Source organism: Macrobrachium nipponense, chromosome 7 (assembly GCF_015104395.2).
Source record: "Macrobrachium nipponense isolate FS-2020 chromosome 7, ASM1510439v2, whole genome shotgun sequence".
Lineage (NCBI taxonomy): Eukaryota > Metazoa > Arthropoda > Malacostraca > Decapoda > Palaemonidae > Macrobrachium > Macrobrachium nipponense.
The window spans coordinates 17,023,945-17,049,046 of NC_061109.1; the positions used below are offsets into that span (position 1 = coordinate 17,023,945).

At 43.1% G+C, this 25,102-nt stretch overlaps 1 protein-coding gene across 1 annotated transcript in view; it reads left to right on the forward strand.

Moving 5' to 3' along the window:
* Nucleotides 1-25,102, forward strand: part of LOC135217359 (uncharacterized) — a 75,168-nt gene that overhangs the window by 13,040 nt on the left and 37,026 nt on the right. The window contains exon 2 of the mRNA XM_064253199.1: nucleotides 14,985-16,234. Within this exon, the coding sequence (XP_064109269.1) occupies nucleotides 15,594-16,234 (641 nt within the window). The 5' untranslated portion in view covers nucleotides 14,985-15,593. The remainder of the gene's footprint in view (nucleotides 1-14,984; nucleotides 16,235-25,102) is intronic.

Sequence of the window (25,102 nt, forward strand, 5' to 3'; positions counted from 1 at the left end):
GAGATCAAGTCCATACCCCCCACGTGGTTCACATATCCCCAAGGGGTATGGATACCCCTAGTTAAGAACCCCTGCCTTAAACTGTCATCCTACACAGAATATACCTTAGTCTAAATTCCATATTCCATTCCATTCTAAACCCTCAACTCTCATCTAAAACACTTAACTATAATTTCAAAGTCATGTTACAACATTACCCTTGCAAGTAAGTGTGAAAACTATTCAAGTTACCCCTATTTTCAAGTACTACATCCATTTTCTCTCATACAGTACTGAAGCAATCATTCTTTTTTTTTCAGTAATTGGGGAAAACACTGAGAAGTTAAGTATATACTGTATACAGTACCTTAATATTTAATATGCATTGAAAAACAGATATACATTATATTGATAGTTTGCTGTGTTACATCAATACTAATTTTTGAAAGTTGGCAAATAATTTTTTATCATGAAAAATGTATTTAGTCATGAAAACATGAATATACAGTAATTAGTGAATATTTCTCAACAGCAAAGTCAGCCAATTACTAAATTTTTCAAATAATTTGGGGACAAGTTCCACAGAAAAATCTGCAAATAGGAGAAGCTGAGAATCCTGAAGTGTAAATAAGGTGAGGGCTGTCAACTGTAAATAGCAAAGATTCAAGAACGCTACCTTGAGGAACTCCTAAAATTACATTAATGAAGCTATGCCGACCGTCAACACAGACCCTTCCGGTTCTGCCCATTAAAGGTTCATCTAATATATCACTAAAAGAACTACCAGAATCTAATAATGATAGCTTGCAGAGGTATGCTTATTGATTCACATGGGCAAAGGTTGCACCAAAATCTAAACCACCTCTGCACCTTTATAGAGCACTGTACAAGATCTTAAATATTGGCAAGTCAACAGAAGTACCAAGCCCTTTACAAAACCCAATCTGTAATGCTGTTGTAAACACTGTGCCATTTGCAGCAGCTTTTGTTGGAATTTGCTGCAGTTATTTCATATTATGTATTGGTGAAGTACAATTGTTTTGCGTTGGTGAGTGCAGGCTAAATATAGTCAATCTTGGTAAGAACTTGGATCAGTTCTTCAACAAATGTGTCAGATTTTAGCGGCTCTAGTGTTTATCACAAAGGGGTAGGCTGGAGGGCTAGGCTACTTACCCACTATGATTCTCATACTGTCTGCATGAAATGTAGGGGGCAAGTTGCAGTGTGGATAAAACCTGTATTGAATGTGCAGTGTGGGATAGTAATCAGTGGGAAGTTTTGAGATCTCATTGAGATAAGTTAGAGAAAGTTAAAAAGAGGAGGTGGCTTCTAGAGCTGAAAAGTGCTCTCTTAGCTTAAAGGCTACATTTAGGCCCAACTTAGAGGTTAGCTCAAATATTCTCCCCACTTTCTCTACTAATACTCTGCCTCTCCCACTGAGCATCCTTCTACTCCAGTGCCTGGCTCCCTTGCTTCCAAATGTAATACCATTGCCAGTATCCAGGCTAGGTTTGATAAGAAGCTTAATTTAGTTGTAAGTACTGTGGCTGAGCTGGGGAATTCTATTCAAGAGATTTTGCAAGAACTTCACAGAACATACTGGCCCTCCTATTGAACATCCTTACACTCCCATTCTTGGTTCCCTTGCTTCCAATCGTAATGCTATCGCCAGTGATTTTGCAAGAAGTATTCACAGAAAAAGTGCAGTGCAAGTGGAGGAGATGGCTACTTGTCCTGTCTGTTCTCCTAGACATAAGTCACTGTCCTGCTCCCCTAACCCTGGGAGAAGACATGTCAAAAGTTCAAAGGGGTAGTTGCCCTCTCAACTTGTAGTAGACAATCATTGGAAAGGCGTGTCATCAATCTCTTCCAGTGATTGTGGTGTAGACAGGAAGCTCTGTACACGTTACCTGGACTCTTCCCGACCTCTTGAGTGCTCTTCAGCAAGCCACGGTTAGGGTCCCGATCTCATGGGGAGTCCAGTGCCTGTTAAGAAGTACTACAAGCAATCTCTTCTTAGTCTCAGATCTTCATGCAGTTATGCAGTAAACCCTTGTGTGTCTACTTAACTCCATCAGTGCCCTCCTATGGCTGCTTTGGACAATCCGGAGTTCGTCTCTGCTCCCCTGTCTGCGTTGGACTGCCTGGAGGATGTCTCACCTGTCCGCTCAACTTTAGTCCATGAGTGCTCACACCGGGCTCCCAACCACCTGACTTCCAGATGTTCTGGGCACCTGGTGCCAGCTCTTGAGTACCCGGCTTCCAGCGCCCACTCCTGGGTGCCCATCATCAATTTCTTAATCTCAGAGCTATGGTCTCCTTCGCCTCCTCAAGCCAGACCTTCAACTTTGTCTCCATGTGTGGATCCTGATGAGTCTGCTTTGAACATCAGTTGGCACAAGTATGGACTTTTGGAAAAAGGTCCTACTGTTTCTAAGGCTGTCCAAGATGATAACCTATCTCCAAAGTATTTGCTGCCTTATTGAGGTATATGATGACAAACTTTCCCTCCTTCTTTGTCCCATCTGCCCTGCCTTTAGACAGTTTCAGAATTCATAACCCTTTCATCTTGCTCAGCTCAGCAATGGATGAGTCTGTTAGGGACTCTGGCTCCCAAGTATCTCAACCCAACACAATAACCAGTCTCAAGTGCGAAATATATAAACGGTTTGAAATGTTTGTAGCCTTGATTGCACAGTTAGCATCATCGGTGAAGGTACTTATGGAAAAGAAAGTGATTCGGAGCACCCGGTAGTGCCCAGTGTCAGTGAGTGATTGTGGAGTAGGTGGCTGCTTGGTCTGCCAATTCTCCTAGGCCAAGGTCCCTGACATACTCCCAAAATCTGGGAGGAGTCAAACTTGGATCCTAAGGGATGTCGTTGGGATCTACACTTGGGTAGTCACCCTTTCGGTTCAACCTGTTGACGAATCCCAGGTTGCAACCAAAGGCCACAGGAAGGGCCTTTTGGTGGATTTCTATAGGATGTCATTGAGTTCAGAAGGTTTGTCTCCCAGGCGCCATGGGTTCTTTGCGGAGAAATTACCCCCTTTGAAAAGAGCAGTGGATGTGTCATTCTTCCCCTGTGCCTTGTAAGAAATTGAGAGAGCAACCTTCATAACAGTCGAGTTTCCTCTAGTAGTGGGTTGAACAGTAGTGCTGCAACTCCCAGTGCTCCTGTTAATGACATACCCAAGAGTCTCAGGTGGTAGATGCTTCTCTGGTGCACCGAGCCCTCTGTTTTGCTGACAGCGGAACTGGCACTAAAGTGCCCATGTGTGCCCACTCCCCAGCAGTCCCAGCATATGCAAGTGACTGCTAGTATTGGAGCTCAGACAGCTAAGTTCAGGATATGTCAGTGCTTTCAAATCAAGATTTGGCTTTACCTTTGATATCCTCTGAAGAAAGGAAACAGACACTCCTACAGCCTATGCCTCGTTGCGGAGATTTCTGCTGGCGAATTTCCTAGTTTTGACTCTCCAACAGCACCTTCCTTACAGGCTCCTTTTTAATTGAAGCCCATTTGACTAGCTATTCAAGACTTCATAAATTGCTTCTCTCTTCTTAAGCGAAAAAGGCATTTGGTGAAATTGACGAATGGCTGTCAGTGAAGAGGGAACAAGGTAAAGCTGCCTTCAGTTTCCCTCCTGCTTGGATATCTCATTCAAAGTACCATTTCTGTGCCACAGGAGGAGCTCCTTCTCAGGGAGTGTCTGCCACCTCCCAAGGGGACTTCTCCAGGCTTATGCCTGTTCCTCTTCGACTTCTTCGGAGGTCAAGAGACGCCCACTCCTGATGATTGTTCTTGCGAGATTCGGGAGTCTCTCCGACTGCTTGAATTCCTTGGAATTTCTTGTGCTCGCCAGATGCTTGGTTTCTTCTGATTTTGGAGCACTCAGGCAAGACATTGACACTCATGATGGTTGACTCGAGTATGACATAAAAGCCCTTGCGAGAATCATAAGACAGAGTTTTGTGTTTCAAGACTGCATCATCTTTCTCTGGCATTGGCGAAGAGTTTAGACAATTTGCATGGATCATCTTCAGCATCACCCTTCAAAAGGTGGGTATCATGTCTCAACTCCGTCTCGGATGACGAAGCATTTGGCATCTGTTGATGGGTACGAAGCCTTCTTGATCCTCTGCTCTTTAGACTTTGGATTTGATGATCCAGATCATTTGTTACTTTGTCCTATTGGCATGTTGCTGTACCTGCAGAAGACTGGACACCCTTAACTTGGATGTCAATAACCTTTCTCCAGTACTAACTTGCCAAGGGAGAAGTGTTTAAGTACATATCTTTCTCTTGGTCTTGCAAGATCGGGAGGAGGTTCTCTGCAGCTGGCAACATCATCACCTGTGCACACTGACAATGCACGGTACCAGTGGCTTGTCCTTTTCTCTCATTCCAAAGAATATGTCAGACTGGAAGATAGATGTGGTCTCATCAGGAACCTTTTTCCTTGGATCTGTTGCATCTTGCCTAAGGTGTGCAATTCTACAGGTGAGAAGGATTTGGGAGTGACTGGCCTCTCTTCCTCCTCCTTCCTCGACCTTCTACTTCTTTTCCTTTAGGTTGAGAATAGGACTCGAACCTACGCTTGCTAGAGTGGCGCCTCATGCGGTAAGTCTCTACATCAAGCTTCCTTTCAATTTTTTTTGTTAGAATCATAGAAGCAATCCTGCTCCTTCCTCTAACAAGGGCAGGAAGGAGAGTCTGGCAGTAAGGCAAACCTTTCTCTATTTTCTACCTTAATGCCACCGACTCGCAATATTCTTCCCAGCCTTTTTTGTATGAGTTATGATTCCTCACTCATTCCGAAAAGACCCAGGAGTCTGACTCTTGATCCTGCATTTCTTATACTCCTTTCAATTTGGCAGAGGTAGGACACTCCTCACTCTTTTGACCATGAGGAGTAGCTCAGGTGTGCTAAATTCCAGTCAGTTCTAGAGACTCAGATTCCTCCCTCCAATAAGTGAGTCTTCCTATTGTAAAGGACCAAAGCTTTGTATATTGAGTAGTAACAAATCACAGTTTTTTTTTTTTTTTTTTTTTTTTTTTTTAAGTACATTGTATTTTTCCTAACTATACAAACTTGAGGTCCTTTACACTAATGCCTACGTCATGCCACCCCTCAATTGGAAACCTGGGCTGAAAGGCAAAGTGGAATGTTGACATTCAGGCAGGCGGGTCTCCCTGCCTACCAGACGTTAGTTACTGCCTAACCACCTTGCAAGAGTTTTAACAGCTGTGTTCCAGCTTTGCTGTAAGCAGTTCCTATTATAAAGGACCTCAGGATTGTATATACTAGTTAGGAAAAATACAATTTACTTTCAAAAATTGGGATTTTTGGGAAGCTTGGAGGTACTCTGTGTTGAGTACATATTAGAAGTGTACCTTCTTGGACACACATACTAGGTAGTTATCCATCATTGGCTCTGCAGGAATTTGTCACAGTAACCCTACTCCTTCTGCTGAAGGGGACATCTTCCGAAGAGACCTCTGCTATCTTCATGATAAGGCTGCTAAATTAACCTATGGATGAAATTCACTGGTTAAAACAAACACTTAAGTTGTTACTAAGTAGCCTTTAAAAGGTTGTCTGGTTTCCACATTCCCCACCACCTTTTTCAAATGTGGGAATCAGCTATATAATGGAGAGATCTGTTTACTTCAAAAATATAAATAGTATACAGTATTTATTTTAAGATTTATTTTTCAAATACCTCTCCATTACTGTACAGTGGAACTTTGGTTTTCGTATGTGATCTGATTTAGTACATATCACTAAGTCTGAAACATGCAAAATCCAAAAGAGTAAATTCCCTTGAGGATTAATGTACTACATCCAATTAATCCATTCCAGACACCCCAAAAAATTTTTTTGATAGAGAATAAACAGTTTTACATACAGAAAACAATGAGAAATAGTAAATATAAATGACTAATGAAATGGATGAATAAATATTTATGGAAGACTTGTTAGTGTATGGAATACGGAGAGGAAGAGGACCAAGGAGGAGAGGTTTTTGTTTAGTTTGAAAGGGGAATACTAAGGTATCAAGGACCTATTTGGGGTTACTTCTCTTCATTTTTTACTGGCAATATCTGAGGTTACTTCTCTTCGTTTTTTACTGGCACTATCTTGGGTTACTTCCCCTCTTCATATTGTACTGGCACAAGGACAAGCTTAAGTCACTGGACCCCTGTAAGACAACAAACTGTCCATTGACGTGTTTCTGCCGTCTTTAAAATTTGTCTAAACTGAAACATGGCATTGTTATTAAACTTGTTGGAGAGACAGATTACATCATCTTTGTTGGGATGATAATTCTCCACTAAATTATTTATATCACTTCACTTTGCAAACATGTCCTTAGTCACTGAAGTAAGCACATTATGTAAGCCCATTTGCTTTCTGAAATTTTTCAGAACAACCTCTGCTGGCCATAAATTCACTAGCAACAGCACTTGTTGTAGGCATTTTTGTACTGAGATCAGCATGCAGCATCCTCCAACACTACTATGAGTTCTATCTTAAATTCTCTAGCGATTCTTGCCTTTTGTTTTACAGAAGGGTTGGCACTTGGAACATTCACTACCCAATTTATGAAAAAGTTATGTTATGGACAGCCATTTGTATCTTGAATTGTTTGTAAGTTTTTAATAAATAGGCTAGTGCATCATTTTTGTTGGTTTACATTCCTGAGTTGACTCAGATGTCATAGATTATACTGTTTTCACTATTTTTAATTTATGCATTATTATAAAGAATTACTTTGGACTTGAGAAAGGTAAAAAGATGAAAATAAAATTTAGGTTCATGTAACATTCAAAATTTAGTATTTTCCATGCTTTGAAAGTTTTGAGCTGGAGAGAATTTCGCAGGAGCAGCATCTGACATTGGAAGTTTACAAAGTAACATTAAACAGTGCCATATATTTACAAAAATATATACCAGATGTTTTCTGTGGGGAGAGGAAATATAGAAAATGGGAATTCATATCAAAGACAGAGTTGAATCACGAACACAATTTTAACCCTGTTCATAAGATGATTTCTCATAAGCAGGATGGTGGCTGTAAATCCTGTGTAAAGAACTTCAGGTTTGTATGTTGGAAAAATATAAATTATTGAAAAAATTTGCTATATTTCCTAGATAATGAGGGTAGGTATCGCGTCTGAAGATGCCAGGCCACCTTTACCAAGCTCTACCCAAGGGACATCACGCACAAATCTCCTGTCACCTCTTGGACAAAAGCATTTTGCCTGATGTATACTAGACAGGCACAAAGCTTCTAAGGCCATTCGTTGCTAAAATGGAAATGAACAGTAAAAGGTCTGAAAGGTGTTACAGGAAGAAAACCTCAATGCCTTTGCACTTATGAAACTATTGTTCAAAGATGGTAAGCAGTTGGATGACTACCCACCCTCCCACAAAAAGCATGTTTCTCCTTCATATGAAGTGGTGGTTTGTATTCTAGTAGGAACAAGTTAAGTTTTCCCAAATTTGTTTGAATTTATATAATTCCACCTCAACCACCCTGCTTAGGCTCTGATGCTTAAGGAAAAGGGGCTTGCTTCTGGGAGGTGAATTGTCATTCCCCTACTTTCCCACATACTTCAATTTAACTACCTTCAGTTCAAGTTTCAATGGCCAATGACAGCTTGTGCTCTCCATATGGGATAGTGCTCGTGCGGTGCACTGTAGTCATTACTTTAAGGTTCTTTGCAGCGTCCCTGCGGCCCCTAGCTGCAACCACTTTTGTTCCTTACTCTTGATTCATAGTGCAACTACAAGGTTTTCCTCCTGTTACACCTTTCAGACAGTTTACTGTCAATTTACATTACAGTGCCGAATGACCTCATAGGTCTCCATCCTTGACATTTGGCCTAAATTCTATTTTGTTCATGCCACTTACCTGACAGATATATATATAGCTGTATTTTCTGAAGTCCGACAGAATTTCAAAACTCGCGGCACACGCAGTGGGCGGCCAGGTGGTAGTACCCATTCCCGCCGCTGGGAGGCGGATATCAGGAACCATTCCCATTTTCTATTCATATTTTTTTCTGTCGCCGGTCGGTAAACAACTGTTTACAGACCTCTGCTCAGGATTTTTTGGATTTGACTCGCTTTTAAGTATCTGATTGGTTTTTTGGTATTGAATTGGATTGTTGAATTGGCATGCGCGATAGTGGACCGTTTTTTGATTTTGGATTGGCTTTTCTATAAAAGATATGTCTGGATCAAGTGCTGTGAGTTTCAGAGTGTGTGTGAGGACTGATTGTAAGGTGAGGCTACCGAAAGCATCGGTAGACCCCCACACAGTATGTATGAGTTGTAGGGGGCATAATTGTTTGGTGGATAATCGGTGCAATGAATGTGAGAGATTGACCGATGATGATTGGAGAGTATATGAGTCCTATCGCCTTAAATTGGAGCGCGATAGGATCAGGAGGTCTTCCTCCAGGAGTGGTTCTACCAAAGGTAAGGCTAACATCTCTCCTGCATTAACACCTGTAGAGTTTGCAACCCCTAAACCTGTGTTGCCTTCGGGCTCTGATTCTGTGTCGGGAGAAGCTAATGCTCTCTCTCTGATTTTGGAGTCTCTTCGCACTCTGGAGACCAAAGTGAAAGCCTTAGAAACTGGCTCGGTGCAAGTGTGTGATCGTGCCCCTAGTGTTGTGGAGGGGGCGTCAGATCGGCCCCATAATGCCTCTAGGCCTAGACCTCTATCAGACTCCCAAGACTCAGGGAGTAGGTATGTCAGAAAGCCGCAAGAGGGGTTACGGGGGCTCCCACACCGATCCTGGCGTCCCTTCGGCAGGCACCTTGTAGCAAAGTCCCAGGCTGCCAAGGAGCGCGCACGAGCGCGCGTCCTGAAAGAGTGCTTTTCGTCCTCCGAAGCGTCCTCCCCGCGCAAGGGGTGGAGCGCTCGGAGAGACTCTCGTCCTCTGAAAAGGACGTTTCGTGTTGAGGACGCTTCACGTCCTGTATCGCCGCTTTCGTCGGAGGATGCGTATGACGCTTTTCCGCCTCAGAAAAGGGGTAAGATCTCCTCCGATGAGGACGCTGGGTTGCGTGCACAGGCGCGTCTACCTGAGAAGCAGGTAGCTGTACCTGTGAGAAGGAAGGAGGCGTCCCCTCGCCCCTCGTCTTCTCGCAGGATCAGTCCTGCTTCCTCTGTTCGTTCTTCTCCAACGAAGAACATTCTTTTGTCCCTTCAGGACCAGCTATCGACGCTTATGGCTCAGAGGACTCGCCCAGCAGCAGTCGAGCCTAAGCGGAGGAAGGACCTTAGACTGCCCGTCAAGAGGACGAAGCCAGTTCTCCTTCTTTCCCTCTTCTACTTCATCTCGTCGCCGATCGCTTCTCCTTCGGCGATTCGCCGATCTCGTTCGTCCTCTAGAAGGACGTTGCGTCAAGACGCTTTTGAGGAGGACGCTCAACACGACGTTCGACAGGATGCTCGTCAGGACGCTAGCCAGGACGCTAGGCAGGACGCTTGGCAGGACGCTTGGCAGGACGTTCGGCAGGACGCTCGACAGGACGCTTGTCAGGACGCTTGTCAGGACGCTCGGCAGGACGCTAGGCAGGACGTTCATCAGGACGCTCACCAGGACGCTCACCAGGACGCTCGGCAGGACGCTTGGCAGGAAGCTCGCCAGGACGTTCAGGGCTCTTTTCAAGACGCTTTTGGGGACACCGACCAAGAAGTCGTACCCCAAGACGCTAGTTTTGCGCGCACAGGCACGTATTCCAGCGAAATGTCCTTCCTTTCGTTTAAGAAACGTAAGGACGCTTCTCTGGCAAGTGAGGCTGCCTCGGGTGGCGCTAAGGACGCTCGTCCTCGTCAGGACGCTCCACCTGCTTCAAGTGGTAAGTGTCATAGAGAAGACAGCCGAAATAAGGCTTCATCTAGTAAGGATAGGGGTCCTTTGATTAAGTCAAGACCCGACATTAGGACGCCCTCTCCGGACAGGCGGTCTCCGCTTCCGTGTAGAGAAGAAGGAGAGTGAGTAGTTCGGCTGACTCGGTGGAAGAGGAACCTTCTGCGGCCCCTTCTATTTCAGACTATAAAGTTCTCGTGCGGTTGTTGCGTTCTTCTTTCGAAGACAAGTTTCAGCCTGCAGCTCCCAAGTATCCTCCTTCGCATTTTTCATCATCTAAAACTGGTAAAACCCCGGAGTTTGTGGAGATGAAAACTTCGCTCTCCACTAAACGTGCGTTTAAGAAAAACTCTAAGATTGGATGGTACGAAGGAGAGATCAAGGCAAGACGACTTTCGCCTTGCCTCCAGCTAGACTCAGCGGGAAAGGGGGCATTTGGTATAGAACCAAAGAAGAAGTAGGAGTTCGTATCCCTTCTTCAGCTCAAGGAGATTTCTCCAGCTTGGTGGATTCGCAGAGGAGGTCTCTTTTATCCTCTGCTAAAGTGACCTGGACCTCTACGGAGACGGACCATCATTTGAAGGGTCTGCTCCGGACTCTTGAAGTGTTCAACTTCCTTGACTGGTGTTTGGGAGTTCTGGATATGCAAGCGAGAAGCCCAGAATCTCTCAGTCTGGGGGAGCTGTCCAGCGTGTTAGCATGTATGGACAAAGCCGTCAGGGATGGTTCGGAGGAGATCGTCTCTCATTTTGGAACGGCCTTATTGAAAAAGAGAGCTTTGCTGTGCAATTTCACAGCTCGTTCGGTAACTCCAGCTCAGAAAGCGGATTTGCTGTTTTCTCCTCTTTCGAACCATCTCTTCCCCCAGACTTTAGTAAAGGACCTGACTAACAGTTTGCAAGAGAAGGCAACGCAGGACCTTTTGGCCCAGTCTACAAGACGTTCGGCAGTACCTTCAACCTCTTCAGCTGCGGTTAGACCGCCGAAGAAGGTTAAGCCCTTTCGTGGGGCTCCCCCCTCGAGAGCAGCTCCTCGAGGGAGAGGGTTTTCACGAGGAAGAGCTTCCTTTAAGTCAAAGCCTTCCAAGTGAGAAGCATGTCCTTCAGACACCAGTCGGAGCCAGACTGAAGTTTTTTGCGGGAGCGTGGAGAGAGAGGGACACGGACTCTTGGTCCCTCAAGATCGTGGAGCAGGGGTACAAGATCCCTTTTTTTAGATCTTCCTCCTCTTTCTACGACTCCCAGAGACCTTTCTCCATCCTATCAGGGAGAGAAGAAGAAAGTATTATTCGATCTCCTTCAACAAATGATCGAGAAAAGAGCGGTGGAACAAGTCGCGGACCTGGGGTCCCCAGGTTTTTACAACAGGATTTTCCTAGTACTAAAGCAGTTGTCAGGTTGGCGTCCAGTTCTAGATGTAAGCAGGCTCAATCTTTTCGTGGAAAAGACCAAATTCACGATGGAGTTACGCCTCATTCTGTTCTGGGAGCCTTGAGACCCGGGCGACTGGATGGTGTCCTTAGACTTGCAGGACGCGTACTTTCACATCCCGATCCACCCTCTTTTCAAGAAAGTATCTAAGGTTTGTCTTAGACAAAAAAAGTGTGGCAGTTCAGAGCTATGTGTTTCGGCCTGACACGGCTCCAATGGTGTTCACTGTAGTCATGAAGAACGTGGCGAGGTGGCTACACTCTTCGGGGATAAGAGTTTCCCTGTACCTTGACGACTGGCTGATCAGAGCGTCGTCGAGAGAGAAGTGTCTGAAGGACTTGCAGTTCACTTTAGCCCTAGCAAAGTCCCTGGGACTTCTGGTCAACCTCGAAAAGTCGCATCTGACCCAACACAGTCCATCGTGTATCTGGGGATTCAGATGGATTCAGTGGCTTTTCGAGCGTTTCCGTCCCAGGAACGTCAGCGGCTAGGCTTAGAAAAGATCTCAGCCTTCCTAGGGAAAGAGACTTGCTCGGCGAGGGAATGGATGAGTCTGCTGGGAACCATTTCCTCGCTAGAAAGGTTTGTTTCCTTGGGAAGACTGCACCTCAGGCCTCTCCAATTTTTCCTTGCGGACGAGTGGAAGGCCAAGGGACGATCTCAATGCCATATTGAGAATATCGCTTCCGATAAAGAACCATCTAAGATGGTGGTTGGACCCTCAGAAGCTTCAGGAGGGCGTGTCCCTAAGTCTTCTGAGCCCCGACCAAGTGTTGTTCTCCGACGCTTCCATCACGGGCTGGGGAGCAACACTAGGAGGGAAGGAAGTGTCAGGCTCCTGGAGAGGGGAACAGGTAGCCTGGCATATAAATGTCAAAGAACTGGCAGCAGTATTTCTGTCCCTGCAGTTCTTCGAAGGGAGTTTGAAGAACAAGATTGTTCAGGTAAACTCGGACAATACCACAGCACTCGCTTATTTAAAAAATCAGGGAGGAACACACTCCAGAACTTTGTTTTCCCTAGCGAGAGAGATTCTGCTGTGGGCAAAGAGAAGAAATGTGACAATCCTGACGAGGTTCATTGCAGGAGTGCAAAACGTCAGGGCAGATCTTCTCAGTCGTCGGGAACAAATCCTACCGACGGAATGGACCTTGAACGAAGACGTGTGTCGAGACCTTTGGACGTTGTGGGGACGTCCGCTGGTCGACTTATTCGCAACGTCAAGGACCAAGAGACTTCCTCTTTATTGCTCCCCGGTCCTGGATCCAGAAGCAATCGCGGTAGACGCGTTGCTTTGGAATTGGACGGGTCTAGACCTGTACGCCTTCCCACCATTCAAGATTTTGGGGGAAGTCATGAGGAAGTTTGCGGCCTCAGAAGGGACGAGGTTGACCCTGATCGCTCCGATGTGGCCAGCGAGAGAATGGTTCACAGAGGTCATGTCTTTCCTTGTAGACTTTCCAAAAACATTGCCCTGGAGGAAAGATCTACTCAAACAGCCTCACTTCGAAAGGTTTCAAACACCAAAACCTCTCCGCTCTGGGTCTGACTGCGTTCAGACTATCGAAAAGTTGGCCAGAGCGAGAGGTTTTTCGAAAGCAGCTGCGAGAGCAATCGCACATGCAAGACGTGCTTCCACAAGAGCTGTTTACCAATCGAAGTGGGCTTCCTTCAGGGCATGGTGTAAAAAGGAGGGAGTTTCCTCTTCCTCGACCTCTGTGAACCAGATAGCTGATTTTCTGCTCTTTCTCAGGAATGTGCAGAAATTAGCGGTCCCTACCATCAAGGGATATAAAAGCATGTTGTCAGCGGTTTTTAGGCAACAAGGACATTCATGACCTTTTAAAGTCTTTCGAGACTTCGAAGGTTCCTCAAATGAGACCTCCGTCATGGAACCTTGACGTGGTTCTTAAATTCCTTATGTCAAGTCCTTTCGAACCGCTTCAGGCAGCGTCTCTTCGAAACTTGACAAGGAAGGCTCTTTTCCTAACTTCTCTTGCGACGGCTAAGAGAGTTAGTGAAATTCAAGCGTTTAGTAAGTTAATGGGATTCAAAGGAGACAATGCTGTCTGCTCGTTGAACCCAACTTTCTTGGCGAAGAATGAAAATCCTTCGAACCCTTGGCCGAAGACTTTCGAGATCAAGGGTATGTCAAGTCTGGTGGGCCAAGAACCAGAGAGAGTCCTGTGCCCAGTCAGGGCTCTCAAGTTCTATGTACATAGAACAAAAGAGGTAAGAGGTCCCTCAGGTAATCTCTGGTGCTCTGTGAAGAGACCAGAGTTACCTTTATCGAAGAATGCTGTTGCTTTCTTTCTAAGGGACGTCATTAAGGAGGCTCATTCATCTTTCCAGAAGACTGATTTGAGCCTCTTACGAGTGAAAGCGCACGAAGTTCGAGCTGTCGCTACCTCTCTTGCCTTCCAAAAGAACATGTCAATCAAGGACATTCTTGATTGCACCTTTTGGAGGAGTAACTCCGTCTTCGCCTCACATTACCTAAGGGATGTGAGAACGATTTATGACGATTGTAATTCACTGGGGCCATACGTTTCTGCGGACACAGTCCTGGGGTCCGGAAGTAGCTCTTTCCCTATCCCTTAGTTAGGATTAGGTTAGTTTTGTTGTTGTGTTTTTAGGTTGTGGTGAGTCTTATGTGAAGATCTCCCATCCTTTAGTTAGTTTTAAGGGGTTTTTGTGAATAGTTGGTCAGGTGGTGGTCAGTTGCTTCGTTGCCCTCATATGTATGGCCTCGATGGTCTTGTCACGTTGAGGTCTCGTACACCGTTGACAGATCCATCCAGAGCGCACCAGCACTACAGGTCTCCACCTGGCTGGCAACTCTGATTTAAGAAAGAGAGCCTTAAGTGACAGTAATCACATAGTCTACTTTGCAAACAGGTGAGGAACCAAGATGTATATCATCTACTTAATTTAAGTTTCCTAAAAAATCCTATTCTGTCTCTTCCCACCATCCGAAGGTGGGATTCAGCTATATATATATCTGTCAGGTAAGTGGCATGAACAAAATGTTATTGTTATTATACAATTAAGTTTGTTCATACTTACCTGGCAGATATATATAATTAAATTGCCCGCCCTCCTCCCCTCAGGAGACAGGGGCATGAATAAAATAGAATAGAAAATGGGAATGGTTCCTGATATCCGCCTCCCAGCGCGAATGAATGGTACTACCACCTGGCCGCCCACTGCGTGTGCCGCGAGTTTTGAAATTCTGTCGGACTTCAGAAAATACAGCTATATATATATCTGCCAGGTAAGTATGAACAAACTTAATTGTATAATAACAATAACATATTTAACAACTTTACAGTTTGTGCTGATGAATGCACCAAGTAAAAGAATAACTTTTCAGTTTGTGCTGATGAATGCACCAAGTAAAAGACTCGAGTTTCCATGACCGGGAAAAATGCAGATCACATATACTTTGAAAATTTGTGAGATTCCCGTATGTCAAAGTTTCCAACTCAAATCCCCATTGGTTACAATGTGTGAAACTCAGTGGAAGTAGAAGGAAGCCTATTAATCTTTCACTCTTGTACATGTCTGGTTAAGTAAATTGCTGTTAAGTCTTTGAAACAAATTTCCCTATTGATTTAGTCTGTAGAATTTAGATGCAGCGCCTGCTAAGATGTAGTTACTAATTAGATTTTTTTTTTTTCAGATTCCAGGATTGTACTGCTTCAACAACTAGTTGATTTCTTATATCTGATGCTCTATCTGTAAACTTGCTTTATAATTTTAGTTTTTTCTCTAAGTTAAAGATAGTGGTATGTTTGTTTCTGCTTTGCAAGGGTGTGCAGCTGTGTGTTGTATGTAAGCGTTAAAAATAGTAGGTATTTTATTTTTTTTAATATTTTTTTTTTTTTATTAATTTGGGAGATGTTAGATGTGTGATTAGTGTATGGAATACATGATTTGTGTGATGTTAGTTTGAGCCCTTAGTTTATTTAGGTTTTTTATTAGTTTTTTAATAGGTATTATAGTGTTACTGGAATGTTATTTTAATAGTAGGTACAGTATATTAAAATTTGGCTGGCTGGGTATTTTATTATTATTTAGAGAAAGGTGGTTGTTGAATAGGGATGTAGGATTTATAAGGATAGGTACTACTGTATGTAAAGTTTTGCAGTTTTTAGATCAAGTGATTAGATAGTTAGGTAGCCTATATGAGTTGTTATTCTGAGTATTCTTTTATGTTTAGGTAGGATATTGATATCTTATAGGTTGTAGGTTTGTTTGGTTGAAGATAGAGCACAGATTGATTTTCAACATGATTTACAAGTCAAGTGATAGAAGAGTTTTTGAAGCTTTGTGTCTGGAACCGGAGAAGAGGGGCTTTAGCTATGATCCTGTCTTACTGGTTGATGTGGACCATGCTTTTGATTTTGATGAAGCAATCATTAGATTGACCACAAAATGCAACTCTATTGTAACACAATTACGGACCCTTGGCCATCATGTGGAAGAGTTCTCGGTCTTGTCGTCAAAAGTTGGGCCATCAACCGTAACATCTCCTGTCTCAAGTAAAATCAAAGAAGCAGAAAATGTAAGTTCTCCAGAAAGCCGGAACTTGAAGTTGATGGAAGATAAGTGGCGAATAATGAAGCGCAAAAATTACTCTGGAATGGTAGCAGTGGCACGAATATCTAGATCGTCCATCCCCAGAAATGGATCTGGTGGGAAGTACTCTGTTCGAACTTTTGCACAAGCGCTCATGAGTCACATACAAGCATACTTCATGTTTCAAAGCTACAATCCAGATTTTGTTCCTTGGATGTCTGGAGGTCCATATGATGTGGAAGATGCAGAGGAGTATTTGGTGTATTTGGTGTACAGGATACATCATACAGGACCAATACGTGCCCCCAAGAAGCGAGCTCTTTCGGAAGTGGATAAATTGGAAATGCACTGGTAAGCATTTTCTAGATGGGTATTTTGAAGATATATTACAATTCATGTTTGTTCATGTACGAATATATTACAATTCATGTTTGTTCATATACGAAACAAACCTTCGGTCTTAACATTAGGATAATCTTCTAGCACCAGGTGGTAGGATAAATCTTCTGGCACCAGTGGTGACAAGTTAAAAAACAACCAAAGATTGTATATGCAAGGAATCTGTGGCATCTGGCATCTAAGGCATAGAAGAGCTAGTACTGACCACGCTTGAACCCCTTGATGCATTTAGTCTTTCTTCATCTGCCAAAAAAGCAGATATTTGCTTTTGCTCTCCTCACACTGAGGGACCTGGGGCAACCTGAACGAGCTGTTAGGTCTGTAAGGTAAGGTCTCCCAAGCCTTTTTTTACCCTGTGATTCCTCCCTGCTTTTTGGTGTTTTTAGTTGTGTGTGTGTGTGCTTTGTGGGATATTATGGATTTCTCCATTGGTTCTAAGAAGTCACGGGCAGGTCAACACATATGTCCTGGCCTTCCGAGGTTCCCATGCATCTAGCTTCCACCTTGGCTGACCCCCTTACAGCTTGCAGTAGGTGTCGTTCTAATTTTTGCAATGTAACCAATCCATGCCTGGAGTGTCATTCCTGGCGTATTATAGAATGGAAGAGCTTCTACAAGAATAGGGAGCATTGTAGGATGTCTACGCGTCCATCTTGAGAAGGATTCTCCCTTCTGCTTCCCCCTCTTCCAGACTTTGTCCTTTGGATCCTCATCCATTGATGCCTTGTCTCCTTCCTTTTCTTCCATTGATTCATCTTTGGAAGTAATAGGAGTTGCACAGGGTTATATTTCATTTAACGCTGCCCCCTCTCTTAGGGGGAAAAGTCCCTTCAGGGAGGGATGGGGCAACCATCTTGTTACCATGTTTCAGAGACTTGATTCACACAAGATGGTGTCTGTATGGGACTCCTTAGGCATATGAGGGGTCTCCTTCTTGGAAGGCCTGTTGTCCCATTTCATGTCTACATGCCTTCCAGCTACAGTTCCCCTAGCAGTCCCCCCTCCTCCCAGCCTCCACTACTTTGGGCATCGTGTTCGACTTGGGCTAACACTCTGACACGCAGTGACGTCACTCCCAGCATTGTCTCTGTCCATGACGTCAGTTCCAGTGACATCACACTTTCCACCTGTTACCATGACATCACATCCAGCTTCCTCCATGATGTCATCCCAGACTGTGGCCAGTCAATTGGAGGTGTTCATGCAGGCTATGATAGACAAACTGGACTCTGATTTTTGAGAGAGGTACCTTGCATGGTACCTCTAAGAGGAAACTTCATAGATCACTATCTTTGTCTTCATCGTTCTTCATCGTCTCCACCCCTCCTTGTTCTCGAGTCAAACGGTGGAGGATTAAGGACTTTGTCGCTTTGCCTTCTGGGAGCCTGAGAGCTGTGACGTCTCCTTCCCCACATAGACGTGAGTCTCCTCTTCATGTACGTGAAGATGATCCTCTCACTCACATTCATATGCTCGTTTTACGCTTCCCCATACTGTTTGAGTTCATTGTAAGGATAACAAGGTTCCGATTAAGAAGTCGAAGGTGGTGATCCCGCAGGTTTGAAATCCAATTGCTTCGAGACCTTCAAGACGTTCTTTTCCTCTTCGGAAGTTATGACTTTGAAAACAGTTTTCATCATGGCTCTGGCTTCCTTGAAGAGAGATGGAGACCTTCATGGCCTAGATTATGATGTAAAACACACTAGGGGTTGGGGGTCCATAGCCTTCGAATTTGTCCTGGAATTCATCGCTAGGACTCAAAATCTCTTTATTCACAATGATACATTGGATAAACCAGGACTCCAGGAAGTATCAAGAGATTTATTTTCCGGGACAGAGTCTACCAGTTCTGGCCTCTGTGTTCTGGCCTTTCAATGGCCCCTCAAGTGTTTACCCAGGTTCTTGCCCCTCTAGTGAAATGGCTTCACCTCATGGGCATCAACATCGGTCTTTACTCGGACAACTGGCTCCTACACTCCCCGTCAAGATCAAGGTGTATGGAGAACACAGAAAACTCTCCTTCCCACTGAGGAATTTAGCCATCTGATAAATTTCAACAAGTCTCAGTTAGTCCTGATACAATCGATCGTCCATTTTGGGATGATGATAGATTCACAGAATTTTCAGGCTGCTGGGAAAAGGAATGGATGGGCCTCCTAGGAACCCTGTCATCCATCAAGAGGTTCATACCTTTGGGAAGGTTGCACACCTTAGTGTTTCAGTTTTACCGAAGAGTCAGTTGGTGCAGAAAGGTGTTTCCAGATTTTTGTGTGGCTTTTAGAAGAAAGATTTTTTGAAGAGTTTTAGTGGGATAGTCACTACATACTCCCTCTGAACTCAGACCTAACATTGTATTCAGAGGCATCAAATCAAAGTTTGGAGGTCTTCTAAATAACTGAGAAGTATCCGGAACGTGGTTGTCAGATGAAAAAGAGTTACACATAAATTTGAAGGAGCTGAGACCAGTTACCTTAGCTCTTCAGGTTTTTGTAGCAGACGTACAACAGAACATTAGTGGCCCATTCAGACAGCATGACCGCTCTAGTCTGCATAAAGAATCAAGGGGGTCTCATTCTTTCTCACTTTATGAAGCGACCAAAGATTTTCTCTGGGCACAAGACAATCGGACCAACATTGTGACCTGGTTTATTCAGGGCAAATAGAATGTCCTTGTGGATGAGTTAAGTCAGGGCAAACAGGTTTTACTAACGGGGTGGGCACTGAATCCACAGGTGTGCATTGACCTGTGGAAATGGTGGGGAAAGCTGTCAGTAGACCTGTTTGCAATGTCAAGGAATCATCGCCTTCCCTTTTTCTGCTCTCCAGCTTCCGATCCCCTGGTTTGGTCAGACCTAGACATGTATGCTTTGCCACAGCTCAGCATGGTGAGGGAAGTGTTTAAGTTTGTCACCCACTCCAGCATGTCAATGATGCTAGTAACCCCTTTTGACCACAGAAGGAATGGTTCCCGGACCTTCTAAGACTACTGGTAGATTGTTTGAGACTAGTACCTCAGAAGAGAAGGCTTCTCAGACAGCCTCACCTTGACAGCTATCACCAAAGTTTGTTCAGCCTCGTTCTGGCAGACTTCAAACTGTGCAGGAGCTTTTCAGAGCAAAAGGCTTTTCAAGAAAAGCTGCAGAGGCAGTTGCAGGATGTAGGCACCGATCTTCAGCTGCAGTCTATCAGGCAAAGTGGGCAGTTTTTAGAGACTGGTGTCAGGAACACTGCATTTTGGCTTCTAAAACCACTGTAACCCAAATTTGCAGATTTATTCCCATTTTTGAAGTCATTGCATGATTTAGCAACCTGTACTATTAAAGGTGACAGGGCTATGTATTAGGGCTTGGTGCCTTGTATGATAAGGCGCCCACCCTATGAGGTAATGTTAGACTAGCGATAATCATATACGCTAAGTCGGTTGGTATTGCACTTCCATCTTCAATGGAGTGTCTGGGGTTTTGTAGATCACTTACGAAGTCGGTATTATCATGGTTCGGTGAGGTTCTTGTAGAAAACACAAGGTATAAAATAGTATATTCTTCAGAAGTTTTACATGATGAAGATCAGATATGATCGTACAAGTCTTCTATGACGATAGCTTGATCGCTTCTGCCAATGATGATGGCTAATCCTATTCCTCTACATGATAAAGCTTAGGTAAAGAGGTACAGGTCTTCTAATGACGATCACTAACTCTGTTCTCCCTGTCTACCATCTCTGTTACAAGTTATGGAAGGAACAGACAGTAGTTCGAACATATGAACATACTATCAGATGACATAGTTTTCATACGAACACACAATCGAATGAGACACGCTACAGATCACGTAGGCCGTTTGAATAATAGGTCGGGTAGTTGTCTCAAGCAGGGAGCTTGGACTAATGTTTATAAACAATTGAATGACTACAGGTGACGGCATGTTATCTTAGCTTACATACTTATTGTATACGTCATCTTTAGCGTCTCTAGTCTGATCACATTCCTGCAAGCAATCTGGTTGACCTCTTTAGTTTTAGACTTTTATATATATGGACTAACATTCCATATTTTTATTATGTAAACACTTACATTAGCTCGGTCAGCTACCAAAACCAACTACTGAATATTACTCAAAACTTGACTGCATTTGACTTATAGGAGTGTGATACAGACACTATGTGAATATATATATATATATAAGTAAATAAAAATTCATGGTGTACATGAATTGATTCAAGTATAAAATATAAAACAATGATATTGGTAAATAATAGTTGATCACATGATATATAAATGATACAGTTTTTCACTTCATCTCTTTAAGATACTTATGCTACAGAAAATACTAATGTACTCTGATAATTGCATAGAATGAAGATTAACATGATAAAAATCATATTTTAACTGATAAAAAATTTCATATATGAATTGATAAAATTATTAATGTTTATGCTGAATGATTCGTTGATTTTTATGCTAAATGTTATATATCTGATTCATTAATCAATATACTAACTCATATATAACTGCAGATATTGGTATGATAAAAAGGTATCAGATTGATTATAGGCTACCTGATTTGTTATACATATGTATGGATTCATATAATTATGATATATGTGCACTTTAAATAGATTCCTACTGCGTACACGCCAAAATATATTTAGATTCTGTTATTTATGATCATTTATATAAGAGATTCCTATTGCGTACACGCAAAGATATATTTCGACTCTGTTATTTATGATCAATTATATATAGGATACATGATACTTTATATATATAGGATACATGACCGAGGTTATACTACTTCACTTTTAACTAGCTTTCGAACAACTTTTCGTCCATTACACAGTTCCAGACAACCACCTATAGCCAATTGAAACGGCCTTTTTCAATGGTTAAAACAAGGGGAAAATTTGCCTGGCGGGTCCAACGTTCCATTTTGCGCTCATACTTATTCTCTGCATCCTAAGCTACACGATTACGTTCGCGATGAATAGATCATCCCAGCACGAGTCCTTCGCCAGCAAAGTAGAGTTGAATATCCTTCGGGTCGTAATTGTCGGAAGTATGTCCCATTCGTAGTCGATTCCGACAGCCGCCGGAGCATCCGCATTAAAACGAGATTAACGACGAGATACGGTGTCGGTCGAAGAAGTCCATGAAATTCCTTTCACATTGTAGGCGGTTGTTACTTGACTGTAGTCGTCCGCTGCGACGAACGATTTTTTTGAAGTTGCGATGTGAAACTCTCATACTGCAGGATACTGTAACCAGGTTCCATTAATCATCCTGCAAGTGAAATTATACTTGTCACAAGGGCAAAGTAAATTCAAACGACATCCAAATACAGGGGAGGGGAGAGAGCCATTTAGACCAGACTTAACCCACATGAATTCGCTGATATTTTGGAATTCAAAAGAGTCCGCTGTACAAACTTTTTATCCATGGCATTAACAATGAGTGAACCATCCAGGTCTATGATGACTGTAAAAATATCCATAATTATAACAAATAAATAGATATCATTACGAATCTCAAAGAAAATTCGATATTACTGGTAGTAAGTTACTAGACAAAGAGTGGAAAATGGAGCTATTTGTAAGATTGCCAGGCAACATAAGAGGTCAAAGAGAAGATTAATCATGATTCTATGTGCCCTAACAAAAGTTTCATATTCAATTTTCTCGTGCGCATCCTCTGAGGTTAATTTTTAAACATTATTAATAGGTAGGAGATGCAACGAAAAAAAAACGAAAAAACCCACTATGTAACTAAATTTCTAATAAAGCCTTAGGTAAGCTGCATTTTCCGCTTTAAGATATCGAACGCCTGTTGATGCTTTCAGACCATAATATGATGATGGCTAATCCTATTCCTCTACATGATAAAGCTTAGGTAAGCTGCATTTTCCGCTTTAAGATATCGAACGCCTGTTGATGCTTTTCAGACCATAATAAATCTACGCTCTTCTTCGTAAGATCTGTTAAAGGAGCTGTCATCATTGAAGAGTTACATATTTACATACTATTGTAATACCCACTACAGCGCAAAAGTGCTGTATCCCCCTTTTACGTTAATAAGTACCGGAAAGTTATGAATAGCCGACACCTTACCATGGACTACTTTTAAGACCTTGACTAGACACATAAAACCTAGATAAACATGTTCGTTTTTAAAAACTCACATTTAGATATTTTACTCTGAGATTATTTGTCTTTGTCTCTGTAGCACTAGCTCTAGTTTATGTGAATGTACTTCTAAGGTATTAGAAAGGATTACAAGATCATCCATATAGGCATGTAGGTTATCCCCTAAAAAAAGTCTCCAAACACTATATTGTAATTGGGGCGCAACGTAAGCCGGAGGCATACGTAAAAATTGATAATGTCCCCTGGGTGTGCTGAAAACGGTGTATGAGGTACAATCACTTAGGTAATGGTATCTGGTAAAAGCATTTAAGTAAGTCCAAGTTGGTGAAAAAAAAATTTATTCTAACCTAACAGAGATAAGATGTCGTCGGTACACGCACTGGAAACTATCGGAAGTCGTTTCCTTGTTTAAGCGACAGAAATCTACGCAGATACGCCAAGTCCGATCCTTTATGACATGACGTTTGAGAGAAAAAATTAATATGGGCTATTTGATTTCCTAATGACTCCTATTACTAACATTTTTCAACGTCGTCATTTATTTCTATTTTGAAAATTTCATTGGGGTTCTACACGAAGGTACGTATATAGCTTTATGTTTGTCCTTAGACCGTATTTTGTTTTCAATGACATCCGTTTTTCTCCAGAGATCACTCGCTAGTGGAGAAACTTCCTGGTATTCAGGTAGAAGATAAAAAAATTCTGCTGAATCACCTCTGCTTGAATGACTTTACGGATATTACTTTAGATAGATTATCAGAGAGATTCATCCACGACTGTTGGGCGTGATTAAAAACTAGCAACAATAAAAAATGCGATATTTATAACTTCCGTATCCACGATATGTATACTTTTAGGGCTTTGTTCGCGGAAATCGTTATACAGTAATACTTTGGGTTACGAACCGATTAGTATACGAATTTTTTTAACTTACGAAGTGACGCTCATTCTGGAATACGAATTTCACTTGGAATAACGATGCGCGAATTTCTATCATTTGAGGCCGCCTGCTTTGTTTACATCGGACATCGGATGAGCGTGGGATCTACGAACGCATTTTTTCGGCCAAAACTTAACGAGGGTCACGTGACTTCCTCCCACGCATACCCCTGGACCCGTTTTAAACCATAACTCTTTCACTATCTCGCTGGCGAACGCATTTTTTTCGGCCAAAACTTAACGAGGTCACGTGACTTCCTCCCACGCATCCCTTGACCCGTTTAAACCATAACTCTTTCACTATCTCGCTGGTGTTAAGATTGAACGCATCTGTCCGTGATACGCTCTCAAATTTGTTTAGTTGATTTTGCGCACGTGTTGTGTTTCCGTGATAGTGCTTATATTACTATTACCCAAATACTAAAGACAATGGCTCCCAAGATGACGAAGGCAAGCAGCAAGAAGGAAAGCATAAGAAAGAAGGAGATGATTACAGTCGAAATGAAGAAGGAAATTATCCAAATGCATGATAAAGGCGAGCGCGTGAAAGACATTGCAGCATTCTTCAAGCGGTCGCAATCAACGATCTGCACTATTTTGAAGAAAAAAGAAGAATTAAAGCCAGTAAAGCATCAAAAGGTGTCACAGTATTGACGAAACAACGGCCTTATATTCTCGATGATGTAGAAAATTTGCTCATGGTTGGATAAACGAGAAGCAGCTGGGCAGGAGATCATAAGTGAGAGCATCATTTGCGAAAAGGCTCGTAAGATCTACGAAGATTTGAGTAAAAATGAGCCAGGCACATCAGCAGACAGTGAAAAAGACAGTTTTAAGGCGAGCCGTGGCTGGTTCGAGAATTTTAAGAGAAGGACTGGCATCCACAGTGTTGTTCGCCATGGTGAGGCTGCAAGCTCAGATACGAAGGCAGCAGAGGCTTACGTAAAAGAGTTTAAAAGGCTCGTGGATTCCGAGAAATACCTCCCCCAACAAGTCTTCAATTGCGACGAGACAGGGTTATTCTGGAAGAAGATGCCAGGAGGACGTTCATTACGGCATAAGAGAAGGCACTTCCCGGTCACAAGCCCATGAAAGACCGTCTAACCCTACTGTTTTGTGCTAATGCAAGCGGGGATTGCAAAGGTTAAGCTCTCCTCGTGTATCACTCGGAAAATCCAATACGGCGCCACCTTAAGAAAAACAACGTGCAGAAGAAGGCTGTTGCATGTTATGTGGCGATCTAATACAAAGGCTTGGGTGACAAGGATCTTGTTCGTCGAGTGGATGAACGAGGTTTTTGGTCCCGAGGTGAAGAAGTATCTCCGGGAGAAGGACCTCCCACTCAAAGCCTTACTTGTGATGGACAATGCTCCTGCCCATCCTCCATCCGTTGAAGAGGACTTACTGGACGAATTCAAGTTCATTAAAGTCAAGTTCTTGCCCGCCAACACCACTCCAATACTCCAGCCCATGGACCAGCAAGTTATCGCCAATTTCAAGAAATTGTATACGAAGGCTATGTTCCAGCGCTGCTTTGAGATGACGGAAGGCACCAACCTTACCCTCAGAGAGTTTTGGAAGGATCACTACTCTGTTTACAACTGCCTCCAATCTGATTGACAAAGCCTGGCAGGGAATCACCAGGAGAACCTCAATTCTGCATGGAAGAAACTGTGGCCCGACTGCGTTGCTGAACGAGATTTTGAGGGGTTCGAAACCGTCGAGAAGGGGGCAGTTGAAGAC